We start from the raw sequence: 25009 nt of genomic DNA, 5'->3' as shown, positions 1-25009 counted from the left end.
TTGTTGTTATTAGTTTTTTATTGTTCGCGTGAGTTATTTATCGTAACGTAATTATGCACAATACAAATCTTGCATGTTTTATACTGAAACAAAAAATCTATATCTATATATAATCTATATTCTATTAAGAATTAAAAGTATGAGCAAGAAAAAACTACCTTTTCAGAAATTGGTTACAAAATAAAAACGAAGATAAATAATAACAAAGATTTATAAATGTAAGATCAATTTATTTTCATTTAATTTACGTAAATTATAGGCAATTCATACGAATTCTTCATACCATTATACATAATAATATAATACAAAAAATATGTAGTACATTATTACAAAATTATAATTTAAGATTTTCGTAAAGAGAATAAAATTAACATAAAGTTTAAAAAAAATGGGAGAGCCAACATATTCGCGCAAAAGATCTATAAAAATAATATCGTGGAATGTCGAATATACTTCGTCAGGTCGAGCTAAGTTTTAGTAACTTGATAAATTTTTCGTTTGCCATAAGTTGATTCCATCCACTTATTACTTGACTCATCTTTGACGGAATGAACTGAAATGCGAAATCATTTTAATGTTTCCCCATAAAGTTAATCTCAAAGAAACTTGGACTGGATGGTGAAGAGCCAAAGGCACATTACAAATATTTTCAAAATAAGTGTTAATAAATTAAAATGTAAGACTTTAGTATTGTTTATATTAATATTCATTAACTATCCATATTTCGATATTTTGGTTTAGTTCTACTTTCCATTATTTATTTAAGATTTAAGCAAAATATTATTGAAAATTAGCTTCATTCTTAATAGATCCAAATGAATTTATGAGCTAAGCTAAAGCTTATTAATCTCAGCGAAACCAAGTTATTGGTTTAAGGCTATCCTATTATTGCTTTTACTATGCTTTTTATAGTAAAACTGTGCTTTTACTATGCTTTTCATAGCAAAACATTTTAGGTCAGTTCTAGGAACTGATATTATCTTCAAGTATGTAGAATATACAAATTTACGTTGATTCCATTCTTCAACGATTTTCAAATAGTACCAATCAACATTAAAACCTAACATTGAAATTTGAATAAAGGGGGAAATGACTCTATGTTTACAATTTTCAAATAATTTGAAACTTCCCAATCTCTATCTATCAATAACAAGCGATTAAAACTTTAACTGATAGTAAATACTGTACAATACTTTGATTTTGAACACGCTATTGCACTGCAGATCCACTAATATATTTTGCGAAGACTAGAACCAACCAAGATATTGCGAGTACCAGATTAGACTTATAATAATCGATGTCATAGAAACTAGTACTTAAAATGATAATAATCTACTATTACTTCTCTTTAAGATAAAACTACTTCAAGCACATACATAATGTTTAAATATCTATAATAATTCTTTACAAATAACATAAATGAATTTTCAAAATCAAATATGGCAGCTAGCTTGTGAAGTATTCTTCAATAAAATCAGTAGTTTCTAGGTACGAAACTTAACAAACACGCGAGAGCTGAACTTTAAACACTATTTTAAACGAACTAGTAAGTGTTATATTTCATACACCATTCATAATCACGATGTTCATATGTGTGAAATGCTCTCTAATACTTGAAATGTGAATCTTCTTGAAATGTCTCATTTTGAAAACACACCTGTACATTTACACATTTACACACTTTTGCCAACAAAACATTTGTAATGATGAATATTGAGATTATGAATCCAAATCAAGCCACTGACATCTTTGGACGATTTATATGAATTTATAAAATTAAGTTACAACTGATTTGAATCACAATACATGTGTAATCTCCATAATTTAACATACATGAAGTAAATCATTAATGAATACTGAATTGAATTAAATACTGAAATGAACATTAAAGTGTTGAAATAATCATAAAAAAGAATGTCAAAAGTTATAAAACTTAGAACTAAAACATAAAATGGTACAAAAATATAAAACTGAGATTGATTGCACAAATTACACAATTAATGCAGATATAACAAATTATTTTTTACAGACATGGTATTCCTTTAAGTAATTTAGCTTGTTATGGGAGGTTTGTGTATCATTTACACTTATATTGAAACAATATTCATCTACATATACACATAAAATGCTTACTGTGAAATAGTGTGTACTCATGAATGGTGACTAATTAACCAACCTTGTTAATTAACTCATCACAAATGGCTGTCAGCTCCTCATTGTCCTTGATTTTCTGTGCTAGTGATTCTTGCAAGGAAGAAGCCGCAACTTCACTCTTTTTAAGCATGGCATTTAGTTTTAAAATCTCAGCCTGATGAGCTTTCTTTACTGCATCCAACTCAGCATTGGCCTTGTTCAATTGTTGCATGGCATGCTGTCGTAAGGTTTCATACCTTGCTTCTAATTTTTGTATTACATCACTGTTCTCCTCTACTGATCTTTTTAGTGCCTCCTCATTGCTCTTATAGCCTTGTATAATGACTTTACACCTTTCATATTTTGTATGTACATCATTAAAGGCGTGTTCCATGGATGCTAAATGTGCTGCAGCTTCATCCCTTTCTTGTACAAGAGTGGCTCTCTCCTCAGCCCACCGAGTAGCCTCAGATTGTCGTTCCCCAATTAATGAAGATATTGTTCTTTCATATTCCTCCATGACAACACTCATCTGTTTATTGTTCTTCACTTTTTCAGCCACTCTCTTAGATAGAGCCTTCTCTTTCTCTGCATACTCTTCATTTTGTTCTGTTAATTTTTTCATTTTTGTCTCGCATTCCTCAAGACGATCTCGTAACTCTCTATTCAGATCTCTTAGGTTCTGTGCTTCTTCTTCTTGGGTTGTGAGTAATTCTTTGACAGCTCGTAGCTGTTCGACAGTGTGAGGGTCCATGTCTGATGGTCTGGTAAAGACTGGTGGTGGCGGGGGCACGTTAGTACCGAGACTCAGGAGCCTATCTATAGTTGCTATAGCAGGAGAGACCAAAGCACCTTTAATCGGAGTTACTTTAGCTGAAGAAGGTTTCACGGCAGGTGTCACAACTTGAGTAGGTTTTTCTGTGTGGCCACTGTTGTTAGGTTGCACTGACATCTGTTGCATTGAGTTCACAATGTGTTGCTCTGTATCTGACATGGTACTGCATACAGATTATACTGTTCCCAATATCTACACACCTTTTTCCAGTAATTGTGTACTCATGATCTTCTGAAAATTATAAATGGATTTAAGTACTCGTAATCGTACTCGTAGTTCAGTAGTTAATAAATTTCTACAAACGTTAATAATCAATCAACATTGATTGAAACTTGTTAAAGTAGTAATATAGCAAAGTGCATAAGTTGTTCAAATGCGTCAATCATTTACGCATGAAAGATAGTAGTTTTGTTCTTTGCAGAGCAGTTATCGACTGGATTTACAGATATGGTCAACAACCCACGCATGGCGAAACGAATACGGACAAAAAGGAATAATTGCGTTTGTTCTGAGTTGAGACCCAACAGTTTCTCTATACTCACCGCAGCAGTTTGAACCAAACTTCACTTTACTACACCCAAAATTCAGGTATCGTCGGCAATTGTATTATTTTATGTACCCCTCGCTCCACTAATTAAATAAAATACACACAAATTTGGAAATGAGAATGCGATGAGCGATGATCACAGACTACTTAGGCGATGATGACATCAGATTTGACAGTTAATATATTTTTTTTTAATTTATTAAGGCTTTGGCAAAGCCAACAGCCCAAACATGAAGTTGAATTATGTTTCTTTAAATATGGCCGCCACAAAGAGGATAGGCAATTTGAGGCGGCGTGCTTGGATTGACTCGGGATTTCTTAAAACGGGCCGATACGGGTATTTTAGTTCGAGATTTGTATAATTTCGCGTTTTAATCTTCGCTTAAGGCACGATAGCACTATCCTATTCCACTTTAAACTACACTCGCGAGCAACCAAATCGACTCAAGCGCTACCTCTACATTCAAACATTGTTCTATATAAAAGAATACAACATTTCAATAAAAATAATATGCCATTTGAAAGCTTGAAACTTCAGCTTTTATGAAATGTCGTCATTATTAATATCCATGTATACTTTTTTTTATTACCGGTGTCTGAACTTAAATGGGAGAAAAATGGGATTTTGGGTAAAGGAGTTTGACACAAATAAAACACGTTTTTTTCTTAAGAAGTATAAAATTTATTAATTCAATATTTGGTATTGCCTCCCCTAGCCCTAATTACAGCACGTAATCGATTCTTCATCGATCTTATTAGTTTTTTGACGTTGTCTTGACCTTCCCACTCCTCTAATAAAGCTGCCTTCAGTTCTTCCAGGCTCGAAGGAGCTGGAATTCTTGCTCGTACCCTTCGTTTGAGCTCGTCCCATAAATGCTCGATGGGATTTAGGTCTGGACTTAGCGCAGGCCAGTCCTTTGTGCGCAAATCGACTTCTTGAAGGAACTCCTGAGTAACGCGCGCTGTGTGGCATCGAGCATTGTCGTGCATTAGGATGAAGTCTTCGCCAACAAATCCTGCGTAGGGCACAACATGTTCCAGGAGAATATTTGTGATGTACCCATCAGCTCCCAGTCCCGCTTCTCGACCTCCTCCAGGCACGAAAACGAGCTCGGTTTTACCCTCCAACGAGATACCAGCCCACATCATGCAAGAACCGCCACCATAGGCAACGGTTTCTGCGAAACAGCATTGGGCAAATCGCTCTCCCGGACGCCTGTAGACCCGGCCTCTCCGCAGACACATCCTGCACTCGTCAGTGAATAGGACCGACCGCCATTGCCCAAAGCTCCAGTTATGATGCTCTCGAGCAAACTGTAGCCGAGCTTGCCGGTGGCCTGCAGTCAGATTGGCTTCCTTCAGACGTCTTCTTACTGTCCACTCACTGACAGCTACGCCTCGAACACGTCTCAGCTCGCCCTGCACGTCGACACCCGTAAGGTGCCGATTTCGCAGGGTGGTTGAGACAATGAAACGGTCGTCTCCTTCAGAAGTACAACGGTGGCGGCTGGTTGTTGGTCTCCGAGTGAATGCTCCGGTCTCTTGATACCGTCGGTATACTCGGGATACAGCAGATTGACTCAAGTGAAGCTGGGAAGCCACTACTCGCTGACTGAGTCCTTGTTGCAATAAGGCAACAACTTGAGCGGCTTCTTGAGGTGTGATATCCATGGTTTCTTGAAAACAATGAATGCAGGTTGCGGAGATGTGTATCGGTCAACTGTTGATAAGCAACTGATAAGGATTCAAGGGTCACGGGGGTTTTTATAGGGGTAGAGGGTAGCGCAACTAGCAGGTAGCGTAGGTAGTAATTAGTCCCATTCTCCCTAATTGCGCAAATGAACATGTTGGTACTTGTTTTATTTATTGATATTGATGTTTTTTTAAAGCTTAGGTTTCAAGCTTTCAAATGGCATATTATTTTTATTGAAATGTTGTATACTTTTATATAGAACAATGTTTGAATGTAGAGGTAGCGCTTGAGTCGATTTGGTTGCTCGCGAGTGTAGATTTCACAAAATAATTGAAAGTCAAAATAAAAACGACACTTCCCTCCAAAAGGTCCGAGCAAATCCAGACAGATAATAATTTGTTGTTGTTTTTTAACATTCTATTCGTTGGGAAAGGCAAAGGACAATGCTATGCAGGATACTCTTCTTTCCTTCTCTCTTTGTCCGATTCCTTTCAAATGCCTATATTGGTTATTTTTTGGACTTTTGAGAAGAAGCGGTCATCTTCAGAACTTAATGTGACATACAAAATTGAGGTGGTTATTCTTTTACTTTGGTAAAGCTGTTTGTAGCTCCTGATGAGTCATGATAGTCATGAATGTTTATTGAAGTAAATTATCCACGAGATCATGATTATTAGTCATAATCTGGTGAATAATTTACTTTTGCTTTAATTTACTAGTCTATTCAGGTTTGTGAGTATAATTCAGACGAGGTATAAGGTTACTCCTACGTAAAAAAAGTCCCATTCAAATATGGTCTAAAATTTTTAATTATCTAATAGATCTATTGTTCTGCCCTCGGAACGAAAAAAGGCACAACTGCTGTGTAAAGTACGCATAGTTGTGTCTTGTGTCTTTTTTCGTTATGAGGGCAGTGTTAGTAACGTAGGATTTGACTGATATTAAATGTTACTGACTTAGGATTTAGCCGATTTTTAATGTTGCTCTTGATAGATTTGACCATTTCTGCTAATGAAAGGACAGTGGCTGCCTTGTAAAAGGGCAACAGTTTGCTTGTGTAAGTGATGAAATTAAAAGCTAAAATAATTTTGTTGAAAAATTAAATTCTTAAAATTAAAATCTAATACGAACTGTTGACTGGTCAACCGTGACCATGGGACCTGTAAAGGGACCGAAACGTCGGTTTGTTTGAAAAAACAAATATGCACGATTTAAATCCGGAAAAATAGTTTCATTTCCTATATAATAACAATCGCGAAAAGCTAAGAACTCGATATATTCTAAATTTAAAAAATTAAATTCTTAAACTTAGTCTTAGGTATATGTAGATACCATTAAAATTAGGTTTATATCATTAAATAAAGATGCTTCCTCCAGCAACTCGCACATTGCCTTTTCAATTTTGTACTGTTGCCGGTCTAGCAAAAACTTCTTGTATAAGCACACTAAAAGAAGAAAAAAATAGCAAAAAAAATGGTAGGAGCTAGGAATGCATATCACCCGAAGCTGAGATTAAGCACCCCTGTTTTGCGAAAGTTGCAAGTTGTAAACATGAGTTACTTGAAAAGTTTGCTTAGCGAGCAATTTTTTCCGTGTCAACTTTTGTTGTTTTGTTTAGGATGGAAAAAATAAATAGTCTAAGAAGGCTATACACACCTCGTTTGCCTCAATTATTTTGGTAGTTTTTTTTTTAGCGAAACTCGGCATAAAGTTCTTCGCCCGACTAAACCGCAAAATGAAGAGAAAACAATATGGCCGACTCGGTCAAACCAAATACTCGAAGCTGATGGGGTATCCCGGATTTGATTGATTTTGAAGTTCAAGTGCTTTAGATTTGATCAATTTTGAAACCAGACATATATTTCTGTACCGTCTTTCATAGACTTTACGTGGATTTAGCTAGTTTTCAGAAGCACGAAAGTACAATTCACTGTTGTGATCCTTTAGTTTGAAAAATCAGTTTTTTGGATTTGGCCAATTTTGAAACCAAACCTCTCATATACTAATAAATTAATAATTATTACTTTAGTATTATTCTAAAAAACAAAAAACAATGTGGGTAACACCACTTTTGCGCTGATAGTCTCAATTTTATTAAAAGGCAAATTGCCAGATCTTGAGTTTACTTGTGTCTGTTGCAGCGTTGAGAATGTTCTTTCCGAGTTGTAAGCTCTAGTCTAAGAACTCAATGTAGTTATACGTAGGTAGTCTTTATCGTTGGTTCTAGTATTTTCTTCAAGACGGCTTCACGGCGTAAATTGTTTATACCACAAAACAAAAAAAAAAAGTTTACTTCGTGGTATATTTAATAAAACCATGAATGTGGACGCATGTTTTCAGAGTAACAGTTAATGATCGATTCAAGGATATTTTTAAAAGCTTAATATTTTCTAAACACTTCTCTAAGCGCAGAACAAATATATAATATGTATAAAGCATGTATTTAGCTAGCTCTCTCTTTAGTACAAACCTAATCTCAATTTGTAAGTTAAATACAGCCCTGTCCATTTAAGGATACATATATATGCTAGAAAAATAAGTAGAGCCCTATATTGAGAAATGAATAATTATCTCGGTACCTACAGAGTAGGTACTAAAAAACCGAACGCAAAAGTTCGTGGAATCACATCTGTTTGCCAGGTTTTATTGAAATCGGTTACCGGAAAGTGTGTGAAACCGGATTGTGAATTATTATTAGAGGTGGAATATTTTCTTCAAATTTAAATGGGACCGCTATCGATGTACCTACCCTTTTCCAACAAAAATGAATAATTAAAATCAGTTCGTAAATCGGTATCCAGTTATCGCGTAACATCCTACATAGAAAGAAAAAATAAGTCGAATTGGGAACCTCCTCCCTCCTTCCTTTCAAGTCGGTTAAAAAACTGATAACAGAGTGGTTTATTAAGTTTTCACAGATCACAATCACAACCAGTTTCCGTTCATAGGTCACTCGCCTATAGAACTGGTACTAAAGAAGTGAAATATAATAATAAACTTAACAAAACGTTTCGAGTTCTTAGGTTTTCGCGATTGTACACAACGTTTGTAACAAAACGTTTACATTTAATTTTCTAAAGACATTCAAATGTTATATTGTGTTAAACCATTGTGTATACAATCTACGGCTACAACGAATGTAGGTACACGATGTGCTAGGTAGTGTAGGATCTGTGAGATTCTTAGTCAGAATCGAACTTAAACGTCCTACTTTCGAACATATCTTTCAATAATTTCAAAAAGGACAAGGAGATGAGAGAGACAAGTTGAAGTTGATAACTATTTATTAAAACTACAACAATAATAATCTATGCTCAAACTATAATTGTAAGTCAATGTCAAACTCCAACAATATACCGATCTGTTTTGTACATTTCGTAGGCGAATTCTTCGTCGTGGGTAGGATCGAACTCTAAACCTGAAATATAAATGAAAAAATTAAATTTCTGAAACATTATGTGCGAGCATTTCGTTTATAGGGATACTTAATTCATAAACGTGTTTGTTGTTGTATCCTATTGTGTAAAAGTAGGTATAGTTTTAGTTTGGTACAGGCGTCCAAATAGACTACTTGTGATTCATGACGCGGTTGTCTTTTGCTTTACTATCATGTGCTGCATAAACTGTTACTCTGCTCTACTCGACACCTATAAGTAAATCAGAATATCATAAGAGATTTAGCAATTTCCTCTGGTACTTAATAAATAATTAGAACAGAATTTTGTTGAAAATATTTTTCATGATTATCCGGCTGCCTTAAAGTAAGGAGATGACGAATAAAACACAAATATAATTTAACAACCATTTTCAAACAGTGCTTGATTAAAAATAATATTTCTAATGGGTTCTGTTGAAAGGACAAAAGAAGCACTAAAAAATTAGAAAGATATAAGTATTATGTAGTGGAAGGAACCGAGCAAGATATTAGCAGTAGAGCTCCTTGTGAAAGAGTTCGTCCTGGGAAATGCTGCCAATTTACCTATTTCTGCCGCCAAACAGTATTGTCAGCATTACTATGGTCTGGTTTTGAAGGGTAAGGGTGCTGGTGAAATTACAGGCAGATGAGACTTGTCAACTTATATCTCAGAGTGACGGGCGCAGTAGCAGTGCCCCTCAAATTTTTGCGATTTAAAGTTCTGAGTGGCAATGCAACTGTTATGGACAGGCGTGTAGCTTACCATAAGACGCACGACTTGTCCATCCTGTCACTTGATTTTATAAAAAAAGATACTTAAGAGGCGAAAGTAAACATGGTGCGATTACTTTCTGTCTTTGCTCAGTGTTGCCATTTAAACTGTTGTTTGTATTCATTCATATTTCTCCGAATTTCCAAAATGTAGACATATTTTTTAAAAATTAGGAGGTAATTAGGAGAAACAGTGCACTGAAAGGCAACACTGAGCCTAACAGACAGAAATTCAATGCAACCGGCTCTCTTTCATTTTACGGCTTTAGCTGGCTGAAATGCTTTGTAGCTGTAAGTTACTAACTAGAAAGATTCTCCTAATTTAACATAAATGCCATATTTTATGAATATTCCTTCACCATCCTTTTCTAGCCTCATCTCAGCCACATAATGACGCATCATTGTATATGCAGAGGTTGTTAACCTCATCTTAAGTACCTACACCATGGAGATCAAGCAAAAATGTCGCAGAACATCGCATCATCAATTCCCACTGCTATTACAATAGTGTTGTAACTCAAAATATGTGAAATTTAAGATTATAACTATCGCCGAAGATAATATTTGGTTCTCTGCAATAAAATCATCAAAAATCAATCAATCAATCATCAATCAATAAAACCATCGTTAAAATATTATAAGAAAAAAAATAAAATAAATCTACTTAACTCAAAATTACTTTTTGCGAGCCAGTTCTGGGCAAAACAGTTGTTACTAAAAAATATTAGGTTATTTTTCCTTTTATTTGACAAGTAGGAAATTGTTTACATGTCTGTGATAAATAAACTTTAAAATATACATAAATTTTAATTATCTTTCGCGGGAAGTCAATCATCGATTCTGAAAAAATAAACTTTTTGAGTTAATACACTATTCCATTAATAGGGCGAATCGTTATGTTCTTCTATTTAAATGTTTGCTTTTAGAAGTATATGTCTCCTGTAAACACACTTTTCGAATCCCAGTATTGAAAACACTTGTATTGTGCATATACCTACACGGTGGCATATTTAGCGGAACGTAAAAAAAAACAATAAAACTTCTTTGTTTAACACTACAGGCAATTTTATTTTTAATTTAAAAGCATTATTTTAAAATTTAGAACATAACTTGCTTGTCACTTTCCTTGCAATTATTTTAAACCTACGAACTCGATAATTATTTTCATTTTATGCCATTTTTATGCTGACCAAATCATTTCGAGCGGTTTCCGCTTCCTATTGTGTTTTGGTTTCCATAATTTTTTCTTCAATAAGGCGAAGTAGAAGTACGAAGTAAGAAATAGAGTCCTAAGCAGGAAAAGATGTTTCAGGAACAGATGACTGTTATATTCTGATTTGTGTCCCTACTTGGCCGATACTCCTTTCTGACTAACTAAGCGCTTTAGGTATCCTTTGCCCAGGAATGGAAATCCCTGCCCGTGACTGTGTGCCCGAGCATATACAACCCGAGATGTTTAGGGTGCGACTAAATCTTATGAGGGAGCTCCTACATCGTAGACCTATATTTGCTCCAGGGCTAGGTAGTGGTCAAATCAAGTCAATTTACTTTAAAAAGACCTCGCGTATAACGGCTGCCCAAGCCAGAAATCAACATGCAAAAGTTCGTCAAGTACCTGACCGCACGATACGCAGAAGGTTCGAAATAGCTGATTGGCTCATTGGTACCCGCCAAACCTCCATTATACCATCTTTGAAATAGACGAACTTTTGCTCAGGAACATCAGGAACATTTATGAAACAAGGATCAAGGAAGTAAAATATTGTTCAGCAATGAAAGCAGAATTCTTTTAAATAAATTGATTGTAGGGTAAGACTATGGAGAGGCAAAGAACAAGTGATTATCAGTTAAATTTTGAAACTACGCACAGTGGTGGTAAGTAATAGTATGAGGAGGGATATGTTTGGGTGTTCGAACAGCCTTTGTGGTCATCAGTGGAGAGAATTGAATTGAATGTAAGAACCATTCTAATTATCAGTCTGGTGCAGAATGCAGTAATTGAAGAATGATAAAATTTACTCGAAGAATTAGTAGATATCATGATTCAGCACGCCTAAGCAGTTAGAAATATTCTTCAGAGTACGTGGAGGCATACGTTATTAAACTTTTTTTTAATAAAAATGTTTATAAATTATATGATTTTTTTTATTAGCACGAGGAGAGAAAATTTGTTTTTATTTCTTTACAGCGAACTGAAGGTGTTCTAAATGAAATAACTTAAAAATAATATTGACTTTAAATAAAATGTTCAAAATATTTTTTAATATGTTATACAGGGTGGAAATTGGTAATGCCACTTGGAAGGAAAGTACGTTAAGTACTGGAGATAGAAATTTTTACTTAAAGAAAACATTCCTTTATTTTTAAAAAGAAATAATACTGCATTCAAAGATTTTCGAAAATTGCTAGCCACACGCGGGAAACGAAACCGCTAAAATCTTTAAAGAAATGCACCTGTACTTTTATTACCTAAATCAATCGATAGGGTCAATTATGAGGATTAAATCTCTCTTACAAACCATGAAATCTGGAGTTATAAATTCAATGGGTCAAGTTAAAGCACTTTTACTCAAAGGTCCATCAGATTACTTGTTAATAATCGTTGACGTCATTTATCCATTAAAATGACGAAGTACTATTTAGATAAGAAGATTGCAATTTGCACATATTTGTTAGTTGCTTTGGTCAGTGGCATGAGGTAATTTAAATAAAGAATGTTTCATTTGAAAATGGATTGTCTTTTGTTATTTCCATTTGAATATTTTTACATAACCTTTTTAAGTACTGATAGTTTTCCTATAAATAAATAAATTTCATATTTGTCTCATCGTAAAAATGGCATGTCAAGAACAATTTGATTTAATGGAAGCTTATTTTTAAAATAACAAAAATGTGAATTTAGCTCTGCGGTGCTATGAAGAGAGATATCGGGATCGACAAGCACTAACTCGATTATTTCTGAAAAGAATGGTAAATAATTTAAAAAATACGGGTAGCTACGAAAAGCGACGGCAAACTCCTCAACAGAACTATTCCGAATTCGATTTTAATGTTTTAACATACTTCGAAGCATTTCCAAAGGCTTCAAGTAGAGATGCTGCAGAAGATAGTGGAACGAACCACACTCGCGTACTCCAAGTGCTTAAAAAGTATAAGTATAAATGTTATCGTGACGGCCATTGTATGGTCTGCCGAAACCAACTTTAGTAATAACGGCATGTACAACCGCAGCAATAACCATTATTGGTCACGAGCGAATCCTGTTCGTGTTCATGAAGATAACAATCAAGTAAGATTCTCTTTCAACGTTTGGTGCGGAATTATGAGAAATATGGTTGTGTTAGTCCACGTGTACGGAGGTCATTTGAACACTATAAAGTATCTTGAAATACTGGATCTCTTAAGAAATGAGTTAAATGTTTTATCCGAGGAAAAGCGAAATCGAATAATTCTGCAGCAAAATAGCGCTCCAGTCCATAACAGCAGAGTCACTACTGCCTACATTAGTAACCATTTTAATACCTGGATTGGTACAAACGGCACAATCAGATGGCCTGCGAGATCACCAGATCTCACCCCTTTAGATTTTTTGTGGGGATATGTTAAAAATCAAATTTACCTTAAATCCTATGCCAGTGTAAACGAGTTGAAGGATGAGGTTAAAAATACGATTTGTAACACAATTCATCACAACACGTTATTAAAAGTTACTCAAAATGAATTCGTTAAAAGATTAAGTTTGTGTATCCAAGAAAATGGAGCTCATTTCGAGCACCTAATTAGTCAGATTACCATTTTTTTAGTTTTATTAATATACGTTAAGATTTCATGGTTTTTTTTTTCATTTAATTAATCAATTTTGTGAGAGAGATTTTATTCTTATAATTAACCCTATCGATCGATGCAATAAAAGTGCAGGGTGTATTTTTTTCGGATAAAAGCGGGTTCGATTCCCGCGTGTTGCTAGAAATTTTCGAAAATCTATGAATGCAGTTTTATTTCTTTTAAAAAATAAAGGAATGTTTCCTTTAAGAAAAAAATTCTATCTCCAGTATTTAGAGTACTTTCCCTCCAGGTGGCATTACAAATTTCCACCCGGTATATGGCCAAAACAGACGTTTTTTATGTTTCTCTAAACTTGCCCTTGCGTGTAATTCAATAGATGTGATACAGATACGGAATTGGCATAAGTTAACTTACCAACATATTCAATTTCTAAATCAAAAGGGCCTTCAATTTTATCGCCACAGGAGATACCAAAGTGCGTGACACGATCTAATCGCATCCTGTTCTGTTTATCCTGCACGCGTCCCTTTGAGCCCAAAATAAACTTCGAGAATGGAATCTGGAACCAGCAATGTTTATTTTTGGAGAATTAGGTGTTCCCGTGTGGAGGAAATCTTTGTGAGCTATATTAAGATTTACATCAGACAAATATGATGCATTCTAATTTTAACGTCTACTAAGAAATTCAGAAAACATACAGCATGTACTAGTATAGTTAAGTAGGTATGTATTCTGCTAACCTCAGATTACAAAACAATTGGCTGCTAACTGTTACTTTTTTCCCATCCTCTAAGGTCTTCTGTTTTAAGTAGTGCCAGGTGTCAGGTAATGTAGTCATTTTAGAGGCTTATCCGACAGTTTTACGATTTGTTCCTTTATGGTAATATCAAGTGATATTTGTAAAGAATTAGAAACATGTTCAAAAGAAAAAACACTTTATGAGGAATATCTTCTTAAATTATATTTACAGTAGGTTGCTATAGCGTGTAATATTAAAAGAAAGTAACGCTAAATTTAATTAATTTACACTTAAAAGCTTTTTATGAAGTTACCAATGCACATTGGGGTGGGAAAAACGATACAGATTGGTTTAAAATATAAAAAATAAACACTAATTCCATGAACTAAAGATGAACACAAGGGACATTTTTGATTGTAACCAGGGGGTCTACTCTCACTCTCCGTTCGACATCCGTCCGAAACAATTACTGTCAAATTAGTAATATTCGACAAAATAAACGACAAGTATCCAGTATGAAGCTTCATTCGCATCACGCGTCTTTTCATTTGGTCAATTATGCTTATTTGGCAGTAATTGTTTCGGACGGATGTCGGACGGAGATCGAGAGTAGACCCCCTGATAACGAATTCAAAGAACATCTTGAAGGGTAATTTTTTTAAATATTTTTAATAAGTTTGAAAGCGCGCTCTACTATGTTGACGTTTGTCAGCGTACAATACAGACAAGAAAAAGAGAGTTCTGTACACAGATGGAAGACGGTTGCACCTAAATGAAATAAGTATAGGTAACAGCATTGACTTAGGGTAACAGTCTATTATACCTTCGCAATCTGCCAGTAAGGTCCTCCTCTAGTATACAACACATAATGATAAATATCATTCCAAGTGATATCGTAGTATCCTTCACAGGATATGTTTAGCAAATAAGACCGACCGTCCCCGCGCACTTTCAGTACCAGCGTGTTGTAAAGATTCCAGTTAAAAGTACACTCACGTTTGAAAGATTTCTGAAAAAGAGAATATAAGTATTAGCAATTATTATGTGTGTGAGAGTATTCTTTGATAGTGCGCCTTTGACTTACCTAATTGATTTTAAAGTAAACTAATATTATGATGTCATAACATAGCAATTAGATTCAGAGATCTTATTTATGTTACATGAACCATACCATAAACTATTTATACAGTAGGTGACAAATCTTTTTATTAAATTTGATCAACTTCTGCTGTACCAATTTTTTTGTGCCTTACAATTAAATCATCTTTAAAAGAAACTGAGTCTATCAGCATTAAAAAAAAGGTCAAATTTAATATATGTTTTTTTTCGTCTCATACAATGAAATGATCCTCACATGAAACTGAGTCTATCAGCAATAAAAAAATTTGATCAATTTTATTAATTTTTATGGACAACTCACACTTGAGCAAATAATCAACTATGCCATTATATTTATTGCGTATTATATTATAGGCGTATTTTGGATATTTCTAGTTTTATTTATATAATGATATTGATGTAAATCGACATTAACGTTCATTAGGTACTTTCTATATCAGTTTAAGGCTTTTTGATATCTCTTACATAGGGCGCACTATAAGTTTCCGGATCTGGTCACTTACATAAACAATATTTAAATGTAATTACAACATTTGAAAATGGAACTCTTTGGCTGTAGAATACAGTTAGTTTTATCTGACTGTCACTTGTTTTTACATTATAGCGTCATTTTAGAAATTGGTTGTCTACATCACCATGGATTTAACTCGTGAAAATTTTCGAATTATGATTTTCTACGACTTTAAGTGTAATTCAACAGCTCAGCGGAGCATCCCACGGCTTCAAACTGATTTTGGCGATGAAGCACCATGCAAGAAGACTATTTCTAGCTGGTTCGCAGAATTCAAACGCGGTCGTGTGAATCTCAGTGACAAATTTCGTGATGGTCGCCCGTCCAGTGCTGTGAACAACAAAAACATCGATGCTGTGTGCCGTACGATCAAAACAGACGGGCATGTGACATATCTTGAGATTCGGGCATCTTTAGGCATAGACATAAGTCAAACACAATCAATACTACACAAACATTTGGGTGTGAAAAAGCTGTGCTCTCGGTGGATCCCACACAATTTGACTGAGGCTCAAAAAACGGATCGCGTCACTTGGTGCAATGCCAAGCTTACCAGATTCAACGAAGGGGCGTCAAATTTGGTGTGGCACATAGTAATAGGTGACGAAACATGGCTTTATAGTTACGATCCCAAAACAAAGCAGCAATCGAGCGTATGGGTCTTTCGAGATGAGCCGAAACCAACCAAAGTGGCGCGCGTGCAAAGTGGCTCTAAGCGGATGATGGCTTCTTTTTTAAATAAAACTGGACACGTGGCTACTGTTGCTTTGGAGAATCGTTGTACCGTGAATAGTGATTGGTACACGACCATTTGTTTGCCGGAAGTTATTAACCAACTCCGTAAAAATAACCGTAAACGCCGTACCATCTTGCACCACGATAATGCCAGTTCTCACACGGCCAGACAGACAAATTAATTTTTGAAGGTGAATAACGTTGATCTTATGAGCCATCCCGCGTACAGTTCCGACCTGGCATCTTGTGACTTTTATTTATTTCCAAAAATTAAGAACCAGTTACGCGGTCAACGATTTTCATCACCTGAAGAGTATGAAAAATATGTTTCAGAGATTGTCACGGAGGAGTGACATAAATGTTTTCAAAATTGGTTCATTCGTATGAAAAAGTGCATTAACGCTAACGGAGAATATTCATTTCGGACCATTTTTAGTATTTTTTTCTTATTTGTTCCGGAAACTTATAGTACGCCTCACGTAACAGTACCAAAATTATGTTGACTATTGATACAGGATCGGACCGAAATAAAAAAAAATATGTACCTGTACATATTTTATATTATATTATAAATATAAATAAAAAATATAATTTATAATAATTTATAATATAAATAAAAAATATTTATATTATAAATTATGAGAAAATTATCCAAAGTGAGATTTATTTTTGTTCAGGCCGTAACGCCTTGAGTTAAATACGTCAGAAAAGTTTATTTTAACTTATTCACTACGTACTGTAATCAAATAAGGCATATTTAATAGTAAATTTATTTTACCAAAAAATTATAAAACAGAAGATTTTACAATATATAATAGTGTGTAATGTAAGGAAGGATTATAAGTTAATATAATCATGAATTTACACACCCACAAGTAAGTAATTGTACTATCTATAAGGATGAGGGTGAATTTCACTTTCCGAATTTCAATGGCACTTTTTGAGTGATTTTTGTAAAACCCTTTTTTCTTTTGGTTTTAAGGCCTTGAACGTAAAAATAAGTTCAAGCAATGTCAGTAACTATAAAATCACAGAAATATTTAAATTCAATACAAAAAAAAAACGATATTTTAGGTCACAAGAATGAGATTGCAGTAACACGAATGATTTTCTCATAAACATAAATGAGAAAGACGGCACAATATGATAAATTGTTACTATAACACACATTTTATCGTCTACAAAAGAACATTTAACATGTAGCAAACATTTTAATATAACTTGTACCAAAATCCTTCTCATCCGTGTCAGACCATCTATCTATCTATATGTCATTAATAAATAAATCTAAGAAAGTGTTTTGTTAATGTCACATAAACTTTGTTGTACATTAATATATCATCATCACCACCATTAACATCATCATCATGATCACCATTGTCATCTGCATCATTACCATTCACATCATCATTACAATCATCATCGTCAGCACCACCACCATCATTTTCGTCATCACCACCACTACCACCATCTAATTGTTATATTTCAAGTAAGTGATTGGCTTAAAGTAACTATTTGACTTAAAAGTAGACAAGAATGAGAGCGACAATAATGATATTTGGATACATTTTTTATTGTCAAGTGTGTAAATTATGCTGGACCGTTATAAAAGTGCATGGATTTTAATGTTCCCTTTGTCTAATTGATGTACAATAAAGTTTATAAAATTATTACTTAATACTTATTTAGATAGATTGCTTTATATGAATGGGAACGATTTAGTCACTAGCGCTGAAATTGGTATTTAAGTCCATTTTTTGCTAAAACGGAGATGCACAAGTTACTCCACTGTGTACACTCCAATCCGACAGGAGCCCCTTCTCACGTGTGCGAAGGGTGAAGGTGATGCGGTATGAACTTTTGTTATTAGGAGGCTTTTAGTTGAATTGACACTAATGATAAGATAAATTGAAACACATTTTGTACCTATTCCCAAGAAAACATGTTTATTTATAATAAATAGGAACGTTATGTATTCGACGTGTAAGTTTTTAGAGTTTATCTTCGATGGGAAATATTGCGACTTCCACGAGTGTTTAATTTTTTCTTTATTTCTTAAAATTAGGGCGACGTGGAATCGGCTCCCATGAATGAGAAATTGCCCACTTTTTTTAATTTTTAATTTTTATTTATTACTGTGACGTAGTAAAATAGTCTTTTTATGTGTAACACAGACTAAGTAAGCAAGCAATCATATTAAATAAATAAATATCATATTAAATAAGGTTATCTGAAAAAGACTCATGAAAGTTTACAAGGTGATTTGACTGCGTTTCTAAGTGAAATTACGGTGTATGTTCTGCGTAAAAACTGCAAACATGCTTGTTGCAAACATTAGGTGCCTGCCTCAAACAAAGAAGTTCCCCGTAGTAGGATAATTAGACGTAGAGTAGCGAACATATCTGAAGTCAATATTCTAGATCTATTTCTGTGGCAATACCCGTCGCCTTTGACATTAGTTTTATATCGTCAATAATTGAAATAAATGCTTGATTCTAAATTTAAACGTCGTCGGGATTTACTTCAATAATGAAGTGTGTTATCCAGCAACTAATTACTATTTTTACTTGCCCGAATCCTCTTCGATCTCATAGCGCAATATCCAGCTTTCTTGATGCGTCCATCCTTCGGTACCCTAGTGTCCAATTGTCCATAGAAACGCGCGCGGCCAGCACTGCTCATTTCCAACTTGCAGGAGCTGTAACCCTGGTTATGGTCGCTATCTGCAGTCGTTATAAATTGGTCCAGGATATTTTGGTCGTTAAAGCACCAAATTAGATCTGTTTCACCTGGAAATAAATGCTTCATCAATTATCAATGAAAACGAATCAAACAGGATAACGCAATTCCCTCAACTAACGTTCTGACGAGAGTCGTAATTCTTTATTCAGGGGTGTCGACCCACTAACAAATCCTAAAAAATGGGCAGCGTATATCGCTGTGCTGGCGAGTATCGCTAAACCTGCATTTTGTAACATACTATATTCGCAATTGGATTAAACAACATTGACGATGTAAAGAGGTAGAAGACGTCCTGACGCAAGGAACTTAGTATGTAGGTAACTGAAAAGAAACAATTGCTATTTTACAATATTTTTATTTGAAAAGCTGTGTATTATCATAACACATAAGGGTTATTAAAAATGTAGAAAATATGGTAGAAAAATGTCTGATGAAACCAGTTAAAAATTTAATAACTAAAAATATACCTAAAGCTTATTGTCGTTGTTAATTACGCAGGGTCAAAATAAAAATTAATTACGACGCAAACAATTATTACGACGTAAACAATTATTTCGTTTAAATAAACTTATAAATTATGAGCTGCCAAATTATAAATTAAATGAATTTAACTATTAGCTTACTTAACTAATTTAAAAATAAATACAAACAGACACACAAAAATGTTCAAGACATTTTATTGACACAACATTTTAAGGCTCTTTATCACATAATTAGTTAATTGCAAAGTTTGTTTATCTATATTCATAGTCACAAATGAAAAAGATATTGAAAAAAAATTACAATGTCCTAAGATACTATTCACAAGAGTTTCCATAGAAGTAAAGTCAATTATGTCATCTAAAAAGTAAATAATATGTAATACCAACAAGATTAGAATAAATTTTTAATTAAAAGTTGAGATTCATCACAGCAAGAATTTTACACACTGAAAAGCAAAAAAAAAAACAATGTCTACAAAAGGAGCACCAATATGCAAATATTACATTTTAATAAATTGTAAACAGCAAGCATTAACGGACTTCATTGATGAGCTGGTCACATATTCTCGTCAACTCTTCATTGTCCCTAGTCTTTTGAGCAAGAGACTCTTGCAATGAAGAAATTGTAATTTCATGCTTTTTGATGGTTGCATTCAGTTTCATTATTTCAACATTATGATTTTTACTTGTGTTTTCCAGAGTCTCATTTGCTTTGTTCAGAGCTTCAGTGGTCACTCTTTTGATTTCATTATAAAGTGACTCATATTTATTCATTCCATTTTCATAGTCTATTAATTTTTGTTCAAAGATCTTTTCTCTGTCCTTAACTTCCAGTATCACAGACTTACATTTTTCGTATTTTGAAAGTAGATCATTGAATGAACTTTCCATGCTTGACAAATGATTCAAAGTTTGATCTCTTTCATTAGTAAGTCTCTCTTCAATCTCGTGAAACTGGATTTTTTCTCTCTGCTGCTCTCCAATTAATGAAGAAATAGTTTTTTCGTACTCCTCCATGACAATGCTCATTTGCTTATTGCTCATGATTTTGTCATTAACTTGCTGAAGCAACTTATTCTCCCTTTCCAAAAGGGTGTCCCTCTCATCGGAAAGCTTTTTTACTTTGGATTCTAAATCATCTATTCTGTGTGTGTATTTGTATTCTGAATCTTGTAAAGCAGACTTCAAATGCTTGTTTTCTTGGGACAGTTGCAGTATTTCCTGGTCTTGCTTGTGTAAAATAGTTCTCAGTGAATGTACACGGTCAGCATGCATAGTGGAGTTATGATAATGAGGGCTGCGAGGAGCTGCTACCGGAGGAGTGTTACCAGTGAAGCTGATTAACCTGTCAGTAGCTACTTGTGTAGGGGATAAGATTGCAGACACACTCCGTGTCAATACACGAGTGGGTCTCTCCTGAGCAACACACGTCTTTGAGAGAAGATCACTCACCACAGGTGGCACCACCTGCATAGGCTTATCCCTGATCCCTGCGGACTGTATTGATCCAGAAGACAATGCATACTTAGGCGAGATGATGTGACTGTCAGTAAGAACAGATGCAGAGCTACCAGTATCATAGCCAACATCACATTCGGGTGAATCTGGTGACTGTTCACTGGCTACAGAGCCATGCTGCTGCTTAGCATATAGAGGATCAAACTTGACGAACAAACTCTCCTTGCCTCTATCCATAACGTTACGATTGCGATTAGATTCAGCGCACTTCACGAGGTAGTCTAAGCTGGTGGCATCAATATACATGTCATCAGAAATAGGCACCTCGTTCATAGTAATATCGCAAATGCTATCAAAGTCCGATCCAGTGAGTAGATCATTAGTCCTGTCGGGGTGTTCGTCATGATTTTTTACTTTCGGCGATATGGTTAGAAGATCAGCCATCGATGAAACTGGAGTCGAGTAGCTGCCGTCGGAGGGGACAGTTTCTCTGGCAGATAACATTACTTCCTTATTACTTCGAGCGCTATTGTCAGTTCCCCGTCCTAAAAGACTGGTAAACTTGTAGTAAATGCTCTTGAGATTGTTTTTCTCGTTCTGAACGGATGGAGATTCAGCACTGTTGCTAGTCGAAAACATTCGTCGTGAGTGTTGATTCTATAGACAGTAAACTCAGTTAAAGTTGCTTCCAATACTTAAAACCACAACTTATCACTATTTTAGTTCACAAACAAATAAAATACCAAAATAAATTCGGTGCAACGATTTCAACGGATATTTTTGAATACAATTTTTATTTTTTTTTCCTGTTTCCAACCACCCAGCTGTCAATAGTGATGCCACTAAATCGATTTGATGCAGATGCTCATCACGATTTCAAATCGATTTAATAGACAGGACACACTTTTCTATAGACTCATTTACATTTACGCGTATTAGAATTACGTTTCATCTTTAGTAATTTTACGTAAACATTACGTAAAATAATAAGACCTAGTTATTAATGCAAGATTAAATAATTTTTGGAAAGAATTTATTTTTTAATTTTTTTTTGTTAATCTTATTGTTTTGGACAAATTAGACCATTATGTCATATAAAATGGTGTTTCATTCCGATAGACTGATGTACCTTTCAGTGAAATAGGTATGTTTTTTCTCATAAAGTGGTCATACGTTTGTTGTATGCTAGAAATATTAGATACCTATGTATTTAGATGTTAGATATGCATTGTGATAAAATGTTATGCTTTAATTTTAGTACATAATGCTACATTAATTTTCTTTTGAGTACATATTTTGATGTGCAATCAGTACTTTTGTTCGGGAATTGGCATATTTGGTTGTGAAAGAACTTGCTCTTTTGGTAAGCGGTTAAATACTACCCTTGTAAAATTACCAGTAGGTGCGTGTTGAGTTCGCGATCCTTTCTCCCAGTTAGGCCCGTCCCCGGTATGAAGAAAAATGAAATCAGCTATTGATAAACAAAGCCGAGCAGTTGGTACTTCCACACCACAACTTACCACTTGGCACCCATCAACTTTAAATATTAAAAATAGATCGAAACTTAGTTTACTCATTGATATTTTTTAACATTAACCATAGTGTCACCAAATGCGCAACAAAATAATTAAGTTACTTAATTTTGTGAGACAAACAAAAATGTTTTATTTTTAATTTTTTTTTTCAAAGTTTGATTAATGTTGAATCTCATTAAAATATATAAACAATTTAAGGTCATCTAATTTAATAATTTGCCTTATATTTTACATTCTGTTTACATTCAGAGCAAATGTAATAGATGATTACATTTTAAGTGTCTTAATTCTTTTTAAATTATTTTTAAGCGATATATTTGTAATAAATAATGAAAACTCGAGATGTGAGGAATTTGTGGAGAATATGAACTTTGTTCTCTTCAAATTTGGGGATTTTAACAATGATTTTTGGGGATTTTGAACAATTAGCAATACTGGTTACGTGCAAACTCTGGGTTAATGTAGTTTCCAGACTATTATAGTGTTAAAAAGATCAAGGGATGTTCTTAACGTATTTGAAAGGTAGTTGTACCAACCTATGTAGGGTACCACCTTTTATGGACAAAAGAAATGTTTTATCTACACCTTTGAAGACAGTTATTGGATGTCTTTTTTTTTATTTTTATTTTTTTATAAAATATAGGTGCGCATTTGACCTCCATCTCACCTAATGGAAAGTGACGGTGAGGTTGACGATGGAGCATGCACACCTAAATAATGCCTATTCACTCTCGCCTTGAAAAGGTCCAAGTTATAACGTACAGGGAACATGTCTGCAGGCAGGGAATTCCACTCCATAGCCGTTTGCATATAAATGTGGAAGCGTAACGCTTCGTGCGAATCCTTGGAATATCCACAATATAGGGGTGGAACACAAGTCTACGCGTAGTCTTATATCTTAGAAAGTCCAACTAAAATGTCATAGGTATTTCTATGTATATTACATGTTCCAGCCACGAAAAATTAGAATATACATTAATCTTTATTTATTTTCATAAATATACAGATAAGGTATAATAAAAGCTGAGATACTAAAAAGTAAAACTAGGATTAAATTATATGAATAAAATTGGGTCCCCATGGCAAGGTGCCCAAGATGCTGGCAGCGTTCCCCCTTTGCATGGCTACGCTAATGTGTTCGGCATGGTAGCTGCGAGCCCTTGGGTTTACCAGACAGTCCATTAAATATTAGCTGTATGTACCTAACTGTCAGTCTTTTGAGTACATGATATATTGTCTAATGTAGCATTTCTTTAGACAAGACAGTTGAAATAGCAAGTTAAGCAGACACAGTACCTCATCATGTGGATGTACAGCCAGTACTTTAATATTGTATATCTAGTAAATATTTTTATACATTACATAAAGAATAGCTAAGTATATTTTTTATTCACTTTACAAATTAGTATTACAAGCCCGAAGTAGTTGGTCTACCATATTGTGGATGATCTAAGGCAGTGAATTCAGAATACATTAAGCTTTTACTATAAGCCCATCATGCACTGGAATTTCTAAACGATACTTGCTTTATCAACAGGAGGCCCTGGGATAAATATTATACAAGGCCACAATCCTCTGATCATGTGTGCAATAGTATTTTGTGCCATAATTTGTAAACTACCTGCACAATTAAACATTTTGGTGCCTGAAACATGATTAACAGTAGGTTTGTCCAGCAACTACACCATACACTTTTCTCTCAGCTAAACAATACATAATAAATTCGTTGTAGATCAATTTTACCTGGTCTAGCTATTAGTAGCGGATCAGTTTCAATCAACTCTTTTACTTCATGCAGCCATAGTTTACACTCTCCCTTTAGTTCTTTGAAACCATGCTTCAAATGTTGAAAAATAGAAACTTGATGCGTTGTATCATATCCACCTTTTCTGTCACTCTCCCAAAATAACCATCGCTGCTGAATACTTTGCACAGGGTAAACACATTTAAATTGCACAGTTTTATCTAATTTTCGACTTAAAAATGAGTATTGACGCGATTGTAGTATTAATGTCGAACTTAGACGAGTTTTAATTAATGCCATAGTAAATATCATTACTTTTAATGACAAACACGATTATTTGAATCCAATATATATGTCATTTTAACACCTTTATTTGTTAGTTTTACGTTATAAAATATGAAAATATAACCCTTAAAATCTACAAATGTCAATCAGCTGACAGTAGAGTCGCTCAATATTATAAAACAATTCAATTTAAACTTTGTTTCTTATCTGTAAAATCGAAATTTGACAGTGACAAATTAAATTTGACAGATTTCGAGCATAAAGCATATAAATTAGGGATGTATTAGATTGACATTTTCAAAGGTTTTGAACAACATTGGAGGATTGTTACAATGTTACAATCAATGTAGGATTGTTACGAATGTATGTATGTTCATACGCACGTGCAAATAAAATTTAAAAAAAGGTAGTATGTAATGCAATAAAATTTCCAAAACACAAAACCATCGTCGCAAAATAATTCTATAATATATTCCGTC

General features: G+C 34.3%; 2 protein-coding genes across 3 annotated transcripts; both read right to left on the bottom strand.

The window, feature by feature from the left end:
• Nucleotides 1-188: 188 nt before the first annotated feature.
• Nucleotides 189-3665, bottom strand: LOC113226441 (transforming acidic coiled-coil-containing protein 3-like). Of its 2 annotated transcripts, XM_026459055.1 has the most exons (3): nt 3511-3665; nt 2177-3199; nt 189-553 (listed from the first exon to the last, which is right to left on the bottom strand). In XM_026459055.1, exons 2-3 carry the CDS (start codon nt 3125-3127, stop codon nt 458-460), a joined length of 1047 nt encoding a protein of 348 aa, XP_026314840.1. In that variant the 5' UTR covers nt 3128-3199; nt 3511-3665; the 3' UTR covers nt 189-457. The 2 variants fall into 2 exon arrangements, with proteins under 2 accessions (XP_026314840.1, XP_026314841.1); XM_026459056.1 differs by lacking the exon at nt 189-553 and having other exon boundaries at nt 1092-3199.
• A 5041-nt stretch (nt 3666-8706) lies between these two features.
• On the bottom strand, nt 8707-24501 carry LOC113226445 (complex I intermediate-associated protein 30, mitochondrial). Its single transcript, XM_026459060.1, has 6 exons — nt 24245-24501; nt 18856-19073; nt 14743-14928; nt 13595-13739; nt 11010-11117; nt 8707-8855 (listed from the first exon to the last, which is right to left on the bottom strand). Exons 2-6 carry the CDS (start codon nt 18964-18966, stop codon nt 8845-8847), a joined length of 561 nt encoding a protein of 186 aa, XP_026314845.1. The 5' UTR covers nt 18967-19073; nt 24245-24501; the 3' UTR covers nt 8707-8844.
• Nucleotides 24502-25009: the final 508 nt, after the last annotated feature.

This window comes from Hyposmocoma kahamanoa, unplaced genomic scaffold (genome assembly GCF_003589595.1).
Source record: "Hyposmocoma kahamanoa isolate Upper Pololo Valley unplaced genomic scaffold, ASM358959v1 192, whole genome shotgun sequence".
NCBI lineage: Eukaryota > Metazoa > Arthropoda > Insecta > Lepidoptera > Cosmopterigidae > Hyposmocoma > Hyposmocoma kahamanoa.
This window is presented reverse-complemented; position numbering and strand designations above follow the sequence as displayed.

Excerpts from the sequence above, each read along its gene's own strand:
- LOC113226445 (XM_026459060.1), bottom strand. The coding sequence starts at position 18,966 with ATGAGCAGTGCTGGCCGCGCGCGTTTCTATGGACAATTGGACACTAGG. Across the intron at positions 14,929-18,855 it reads TGAGATCGAAGAGGATTCGG|AAATCTTTCAAACGTGAGTG; the intron begins GCAAGTAAAAAT and ends TCTCTTTTTCAG. Across the intron at positions 11,118-13,594 it reads TTTAGAAATTGAATATGTTG|ATGTTCCTGAGCAAAAGTTC; the intron begins GTAAGTTAACTT and ends TAAATGTTCCTG.
- LOC113226441 (XM_026459055.1), bottom strand. The coding sequence starts at position 3,127 with ATGTCAGATACAGAGCAACACATTGTGAACTCAATGCAACAGATGTCA. Across the intron at positions 554-2,176 it reads GTGATGAGTTAATTAACAAG|TTCATTCCGTCAAAGATGAG; the intron begins GTTGGTTAATTA and ends TTCGCATTTCAG.